The sequence below is a fragment of the Gobio gobio genome (genome assembly GCF_949357685.1).
Source record: "Gobio gobio genome assembly, chromosome: 4".
Lineage (NCBI taxonomy): Eukaryota > Metazoa > Chordata > Actinopteri > Cypriniformes > Gobionidae > Gobio > Gobio gobio.
Genome location: NC_137100.1, coordinates 48,842,518 through 48,851,628, shown reverse-complemented (window position 1 = coordinate 48,851,628; position 9,111 = coordinate 48,842,518). Strand labels below are relative to the sequence as shown.

Sequence of the window (9,111 nt, the reverse complement as noted above, 5' to 3'; positions counted from 1 at the left end):
TAAAAAGTACCCATGTAGCCCCCTACAGTCGCCTATATAACAACTTAAACAGTAACCAGAGGTTATGACCAGTACCATAAAATAATACCATATTATTTTAATAGTATCTCCTCTGGCCCCCTATAGTGAATGCGGCTGCATAACAACTTAGTTAAAGTCAAGGAGTTAGTCAGAAATCTAGAATCTCGTCAGATGTGCCTCAAGCTCCATACAATCCGAAATCTATTATGTACTTAACCCTGGTCGCAGATTTGAGGTGAAAGATGCTGGAATCTACCGCCGCTTCAATATAATTATGTGTGTATATATATATATATATATATATATATATATATATATATATATATATATATATATATATATAAGAAAAAAATGCTTTTCTTAAAACAAATAAGCAAATGTATTCAGAATTTTTCTAGTAACTTCTAAAACCTCATCAACCTCAAAAAATGGCACGTGATCCCATAGTAATGTCAGTATTCATACACAAAATTTGGTTTTCGAACACATGTATTTTTTTGCATTGCACATATTTTTGCAATGTACTTTGTACATTATTAACTTTATTACATTAACATTTAATTATTGACATTAAATACGTTCACTCTCAACGCTTTTATTTAACAAAATTCAGCATGGTTAATTGTCACTGTACATTTACCCATTATATAATTTTGATGTTATTAGCTCAAAAATAAATCTAGCAAAAAGTTTATTTATGTTAAAAATATATTTATATATATTTAAAAAAATTTTTTTGGCAGATTTTGTTCCTGGTGCCACATACCAACATTAGGCTCATAATTGTCTGTGATTTTGGTGGCAGATGTCAACTTCCCTCATGTCACTATTACTTGTGGAAAGACTTGAGATTCTCAATGTCTTTCGGTAGGCCTGTGAGAACACATGTCAGCTGAATGCTGGCAACAGCTGCTACACGTTTGGGCGAACTTCTGCATTGTTTTTAGCTACGTGAGAGAAGCGAATTATTTTCACTTGGCCTACACTTATATTGATGTCCCGCCACAAATATTCAGGAGAGAGAACTTTACTAGGTTTGTTATAAACGAAATACTTGTTCAAGTGAGACTCCTCGTGCCATATCGCCTCAATGGAGTTTGCCGCATCAATGTTCAGCTGTTTCCGGCAGGTTTTGGTGAGATGATGTACATCCGCCAATGAGCCACCAAATGCAGCAGCAGTGTAATAATAGTCACCTTCCCCAGCTGGAATGAATGCTTGAGACTCTTGTCTACGCTCATATGTGAATTGATCCCTTGGATAATCAAAGAACCAAGGATGTAGCACACCGACCAGACGACCCAAAGTCTCCACCCCCCAGCGGCCATAGAACTTTGTATCCACGTCCAGGCAGAAAATATAGTCTGCTTTATTGGCCAGTTCGTTCTCCATTAATGTTTCCAGTATTTCCATCCTGCCCATACTGATGTCCTGCCATCGGTCCATACTCGGAACAATCCGAACTGTCAAATGATGATTTTCACCCATCTTTACTTCAGGAACTGCTTCTGGTTGATCCGTAAACAAATAGTAATGCACTTGAAATCCAACAAAGTAATGCTCCTCCGCTGACTCCAGAAAATCTTTTAGGAAACGTGTGTATCTAACAAACAGACACAGGGAGATGTATCATGGTTAGTTTATCACTTTATCCTTTACTCATTTCTATTTTCAAAAACAAAGAAAGAAATACATGAGGAGGGGATAGAAATGAGAAATATTGAAACATGAAAGGAATCACGAGGAGCTCACTTTCCCAAAGCGAAGAGAGTGGTCGCTATGGTGAGATTATGATGTTTGTGGATAGAATCAATCAGTTTTGGGTCAAAGGTTCCTTCCCAAATGATTGGGGCTAACCATGGTGTCATAGATACAACGTCTGTCCGACTGTATTAAAAACACAAATCATACACAGCTCAGTAATCATTCCATTCATGGGTGGATATGGGCAAAAACAAGTTAAAACTAAAAAAATAATACTCACCCTACCAGCACGCTGGGCTGGTTGTACATAAACCTGTAACACAAATTACATTTAATCTGACCAGAACCATAAAGTCAAGTCAAGTCAAGTCAACTTTATTTATATAGCGCTTTTAACAATGTAGATTGTTTCAAAGCAGCTTTACAGTGTTAAACATGAAAATAATGCAGCATAATTTTATTCAGCTGTATAGCCATTCTGGAAAAATTTCAAGTATCATACAGTGACAGTGTGGGCTTTAGATCAATAATTTGATCAGTAATTTAGTTTAAATGGTTAATTTAGTTTATTATTTAGATGTATTTCGATGTTTAGTTGAAAAATTTAGTGTCCCCAACTGAGCACGCCAAGCCAGAGGCAACAGTGGCAAGGAAACCAAAACCCCATTAGGTGACCTAATGGAGAAAAATAAACCTTGGGAGAAACCAGGCTCAGTCGGGGTGCCAGTTCTCCTCTGGCCAATTAACAAACAGCGTATTATTATTATTATTCTGGCAGTTTTACAGCTCGGAGGTCATAATAGATCAGAATATTCGAGGGACCGGGGGCAACATGAATCAAGAATGAATCAAGAATAAACAACCATGAATCAAGAATGTTTGAGTCCTCAATAATATGGATCAAATTCACTTTCATTGGATTAGAGTTTGTACTTGAACAAGATAGGAAGTAAAACAACTTGCATAAAAATGTTTTTTTGATTGTGTGTCCATACCAAGTATACTAAGTATACCAAGTATAATCAGAGAATATGAAATAAAGTTTTACAGACCCCGGAGATGAGCGCAATCCAAAGTTCCTAAGCTTCTCTTCTGGCCTGATAAATAACAGAATCAATCTCTTACTCATTTGAATTATGATGGTGTGCGTGTTGAAACATTAGCATACTGTATACAGTAAGTCTACATAATTACAAATTGCGCATGTGTTTTTTGTGTTTGTATGTGTTAAGGAGAAAGATCGGATGTATATGTATGCATTACAACATTACTTACATTCTGAAGACTTGTTCTATGATCTGTGGTCCGCAACTGGAAGAAAAAAATACAACAATGCAATCTTGCCAAATCAAGAGGACAACATCTGCATATGCACCATGATTTTGTAGTGGATATGTCTGTACTAAACTCACCTGTTCTGGTTGGTGCTTATGTAAATGAGCCTGTGAAGAAAGACATAACTTTATGAGGAGACATTTGTAAATATGTGCTGCTGTTTTAGCTGTTTAGTCCTCTTCTCAGAGCTCAACTTAGATTTCTCATGTTTGTCATATACACAGAAAATGCAGAGTAATGAAATCCTTGGTTAAAGGATCATATTTGAAAATTAATTAATGCACAATTTAAGACAAAGCACAAAAATGAAACACAGAAAATTCAAGGATCTGGATAGGGGACTACAATGGAGCCCCTAAAGTATGGAGCCCATAAAGCTTGGTTCGCTTGAGCGCGAAGGTTCCTGCAGCAAAAATGACTTCATCGCGGATTGGGCGGTAGTGCTCATTGAGAGCGCGAGACCCCATTTCGTGTGGCGGTGTACAGCGCATTTTTTGTAACTTTCCGCGCAGCTCTGCATCCGAAAATGCACGAGTTTGAGGCGAATCTAGCCGAGCATGATGTCTCATCACACCGGCACCCAGTTTGCATGTACAAATTAGTTGCTTATATTTACAAAATGAGCCCTTTTATTGAAAATAAAGATCCATTTTTAATAAAAAAAATTCACGAAACTAAATGAAAATGTTTAATGAAATTAGGAAATATTTAAGAGATCGTTTATTTAGTTGTATACATGTGTACATACATTTTGTTCTAATGTCACAAGTAATAATATCGAGGTTTACTGAGTTTTACACAATTCTTCTGTAGTGTTTTTATTTTTTTATTCAAAGAACAATAACATATAATGTATCAAGAAACAGTAGAAAAAGAAACAATTTACAATAAATAAAAAAGTTGCCAGGGGGGAAAAATCTGAGCAAAAACAGAAAATAGGGGAGCGCGGGGCACAACCTAACGCGCCGCCCTGGCCGCCTGAACTCTGCAGGCCGCCCGGGCCGCCTGAACTCTGCGGGCCGCCTGAACTCTTTGTTTCCCCTGTCCCTCCCGTCCCTCCCTGGTCTGTCCCTCACTGGTCTGTCTCCACCAGGGAAGGACGGGAGGGCCAGGAGGGACTGACCAGGGAGGGACGGGAGGGACAGGGGAAACAAAGAGTTCAGGCGGCCCGCAGAGTTCAGGCGGCCAGGGCGGCGCGGGCAGAGGCAGGAGCCTGGGTGGCACGTCCGGCACAGCAGCGACCACCGGAACATGATCCACCACCGGAACTGGGTCCACGATCCACCGGAACATGATCCACCGGAACTGGGACCACTGGAACACGATCCACCACCGGAATTGGGACCAACGGAACTGGGACCAAGATCCACCGGAACTGGGACAACCGGAACACGATCCACCGGAACTGGGATCACAGGAACCACCTTCGGAGCTTTGGAGAAAGCCGTGCTCCTCCCAAGCACGCAGGACTGCCACCACGAAACATCCCATCACAGCCCTCCAGGCCGTGTCCAGACTCAGGACCACCGGAACAGTTACCACCGCAACGGAGACCACCGGAACAGGGACCACCGGAACACGGACCTCCGGGTAGGTGGCGGATGTGGTGACCCCGTTCTTCCTCCTCCTTCTCCCCGAAGGGATCATCGAAGGACTGGGGAGTTGGCAGTCTGTGGGGAAAAATGGGGGAGGCCCAAGAGGTGGAACACCACCCCTCCAGGGCACTCCTCCACCATCACGATTGTAAACATACCCCACAAACTGCCAAAATGATAGCGTCCCCAGCATTCCCAATAAAAATGTCCTTGAGCTCTGCCTGACTGATGTTGAGCCCCTCTGCTGCAAACAGGAACCGGTAAGAAAACTCCTTTATGCTGGTTCCCTCCTGCCGGAGGGAAAGGAGTATGCTGTGTTGTGCTTCCCTCGATGCAGCGGAAGGGCAGGGAGATGGGAATAGGAAGATGCCCATTCTGCTGAGTCCTCTGAAGGTCGGATCGTTTTGTCACGTCCAAACAAGAAGAAACTGCTGCGAGGACTCAAGTGCAGAAATAAAGGATTTATTTAAAAAAAATAAACATAAATACAAAACAAAACCCAAAGGGGCAACATAAACTAGAAATAACAAAAACACCACATGTGCTACACGAGACAGGAAAGGCATGTGACAAATCTAGTGTTTGATCATATCTACAAATTTATTAAAATGCAAAACTGCAATACTTTTTTAAGCAACTAGATTAGATACATGTATATTTATTAAAAAGCCATAAAGGCCCCTACTGGGTAATGGCATTACAAATGAAAATTATTATTTTTCTAGCCACAAAATAACTCTAATCTACCTCAATATCTTGCAATATAAATAATACAAATATTAGAAGAAAAATATTTTAAGTGGTCATTAATTGACAATTATTGCACAAATACAAAAGATCTCCTCAAAATATTCAATAAATATTATTGAATTAAAATATAGAACATTTATTTAATTGAAAAATAGTTAAGGTGTATGGTCACATTTGACCATCAATGAGTATGAGTGTGACCCATTAGTAAGGAATACCTGAGGGCTAAATACAAGAAAAACATTAACATTAATGTTAACAATGTTGCATCTCCATCACCATTATAAAATGATCCTGTAAATATGGTTGACGTAATTATCGATGCACACTATGCTGTACTGTTTACCAAATCTTGCTGCAAATACCTGTATGTGAAGCTGTTGTGTATCCGCTTAAGCCATTTAAATGTATTGACACAGCGATAGAAGTATTGAGAGCTCATGAACCACGTGACCGCGCGCGCCGCAGGGAGATGAAAGCATGTCGCAACTTCGTCAACGCCTCTGACTTTAACTGTTATGCCACATTAGCGCCAAAACGCTACTTATTGTTTGAATTTCGCTTTAAAACTTAAAAAAAAAAACACTATGTAAAAGCTTAGACTTTGTTTAATATCAAAAGCAGGTTTGGCAATTTGGCGTGACATTAAGTTGGGATTGACTCCGCGAGACAGAGAAAGCGTGTGTCTCACGCCAAATGCGTGAGTTGGCAACCCTGCATTTATAGTTACACCCAGTCACCCACCAAAAGTGTAGCGTGCAAACTCTAAACACCCACAAAGTAACACACATCAGTTTAAGGCGAGACACGGCAGGTGAAAACATCGTTTTTTTCATGCAGTGGTCAATTTTGAGATTTTGGGCCAGTTTGCTCCCTTCCCAGCTGGCATTCGACCGACATTAAACGTTTAAATGTGGTTGAAATAATGTCCGTTTATGAAAAAACATTAATTCAACGTCAAAACAACGTTGGACACCAACTAGTTGAAGTGGTGTTGTGAACTCACTACGGATTCAACATAGAACTATATAAAAAAAAATTGACTTGTACGTCAAATCAACACTTTTTACAACCATGACTTTTAAACATTTTGTTGAAATATATCAGTAGAAAAAAGTAAATAAATAAAGTTTTTCCAACATCCAAACAATGTTAATCAATTAACTGTTGAAAAAGTGTAGATACATGAATAAGGCGTGTGGCTTGATTGGAGGACGGTGGTTGTCCATCACACAAAGGCGGTGACTAGAACTGGATTCTATTGGCTCTGACGGTTCCAGACAACACCCGCTTAAGCTTGCGCATGCGCGAAGTGGGTCTGTGTCGTCATCGTCAGGCTAGCAGATTCTTCTGACGACCTGGACCGGTTCGGCTCGGACTGTATTTGGGGGTAACAGCTCAAAAGTCACATTTTATGAATAAAAAATTACTAAATAAATTTTGAGTGTGCCTGACTCTGGCCCATATATTAATACGTATTGTGTTAATTAATATTGTGTGTATGGGCAGACTAGTTTAACCGCGAACCGCCGTTAGTGCTAGCTAAAGGCCCGGGTATACTTCACTTACCGCAGCCCTGTCCGCGCGTCTTTCAAAGTATACTACACAACGGATGCGCGCGGATGATCGCGTTCGACACATGCGCGGTAAAAAATTTTCTATGCTCTACCAGACATCGGAGGGCAGCACTGAGTCCTGTCATCAACGGGACATTCGCTGGGCATGATCGGAGAAGAACTGTAGTGCATAGACCGCCAACCGCTGTTCTGTAGCTGTGTCCCAAAGTGAAGGGCGCGCACTTCGAAGGCCGCATTTGAAGTGCGATTGCGTCATAGCGGCACTACGAAGGGTGTCCCAATGGGAGAATTTGAACCGGTTCTTTTTAGGGAACCGAACCAGTTCACCAAATCGGACTGAATCGTTCTAAACGGTTCGCGTCTCCAGTCAGCGCTGATCCATAATTTACTAAAGTTACTAACTTTCTGACATGAGTGACAGTCCCTCCGACTAGAAATAGACTAATAACCTGAAGTATATGCTGTAACTACAACTGATCTGAGACTGACAGAACTGATGTGAAGTGAACTCTGGTCCATCCGTCTCTCAGCAGCTGGTGCCTGCTCGTGCCTCGTAGACCTCGTTAAACCACGCCCCCTCCCCCCTGTCAGCCAATCACAACAGTGGCCGTTTTTACTGAAGTCTCACAGCAGACACGCCTCTTGTAACAGGGCATTCAGCCACAGGGCAAACATCAGTATTGAAAAAATGCCTTTTATTTCTAAATTATGACATTTTATGATGTAAAAATCATACTAACAATATAAGTACACCTCAGGAAACATTATAAAATAATAGAAAAATGCCATGCCATGGGACCTTTAAACAAAACTGCAATGCAAAATGATCATTGCCACTCATATCATCGTGTGCCTGCTTTGTGGAGGTCTGGACTTCACTGACCACTTTTTCTGGTTATATTTTTAATTTCTTGTTGCTCCTTTTCAGAGTAAACATCGGAAGAGATTGGGAGGCGTTGATACTGCAGACCATGTGAATATGTCAATGGCTGCGTAAGTAACTTTGTTCCTTTTTTGCATTAGTTTATAGTAGGGTTGTAACGGTACACGTATTCATACCGAACCGTTTCGGTACAGGGCTTTCAGTTCGGTGCACGTGCCGAACGGTTACGGATGCAATCTTTAACAGTTCACAGTCGGGTTGTTTTAAGCACGGAACACACTTCAATCCGAGTTCCCACACAAACATATTAAGTATTCAGTCCATTTTTTCCACGAAATTCAAACGTTAAATGCCGTTTTAACGCTCTTTAATGTGTCGACTGATCACCGTATAGGCGTGTCAATTCAAGCGCCCGCGGCATGCAACGCAATCCTCTCTTCCAGAAGAATAAACATGAATTAATATCTTAAGGTATGTAGAGGATAACACTTACTGAAACGTATCATATGTCGTGTAATCGCTCAATCAGTGTTTCAATCATGGAAAGACGTCAAACAGCTTATAAACAATGTCCTGTAGCATCATTTACCTCAGAGTCAGAAGTGATTCAGCCCACAGCTGTTAATTCACTAGAGAAATCAACTCTTTCACTAAATATATGAACTATATTAGCTTATATATATATATATATATATATATATATATATATAATTCTACTTAACGTCTTGATTATTTAATGCTATGTTTAGATAAATCTGTCATGAAAATGACAGTCACTAAGATTATATTTCAACAACGAATTGGAGAAAAAACAATTTTATTTAGGAGTTAATGCAAAAACTGCCGAATGTGAAGTTTACATGTTTGCACACTGTGTTATTTGAGTGTTGATTATCCTATAACTAAACATGAATATCAGCTGAATATAGACTCATAGTTTGGGCTCTGTTGTTAACCTTTAATATTATAGTAATAATGTGCAAGTAAGGGCTCCCTATATAGTTTACAGCATTATCTTTAAGAAACTTTTAGTTATAATTTAATTAATTTAATGACAGACACACAAATTTTTCAGTAAACCACTGTTTAATAAAAAATAAGCCATTTTGTAAAACTGCTGTACCGAACCCGTACCGAACCGTGACTTCAAAACCGAGGTACGTACGGAACAGTCAGTTTTGTGTCCCGTTACACCCCTAGTTTATAGTGCTTATGTTTACTGTGATGCATTCCCCCTACACACCCA

At 40.1% G+C, this 9,111-nt stretch overlaps 1 protein-coding gene across 1 annotated transcript in view; it reads right to left on the bottom strand.

Annotated features, from left to right (window-relative positions):
- Nucleotides 1-532: 532 nt before the first annotated feature.
- LOC307124504 (histo-blood group ABO system transferase 2-like) overlaps nt 533-9,111 on the bottom strand; it is a gene marked incomplete at its 5' end in the record, with an annotated part of 29,959 nt that continues 21,380 nt past the window's right edge. Inside the window, 6 exons of the mRNA XM_079813736.1 lie at nt 533-1,624; nt 1,774-1,908; nt 2,006-2,038; nt 2,778-2,822; nt 3,001-3,036; nt 3,138-3,167. Of these exons, the coding sequence (XP_079669862.1) occupies nt 934-1,624; nt 1,774-1,908; nt 2,006-2,038; nt 2,778-2,822; nt 3,001-3,036; nt 3,138-3,167 (970 nt within the window). The 3' untranslated portion in view covers nt 533-933. The remainder of the gene's footprint in view (nt 1,625-1,773; nt 1,909-2,005; nt 2,039-2,777; nt 2,823-3,000; nt 3,037-3,137; nt 3,168-9,111) is intronic.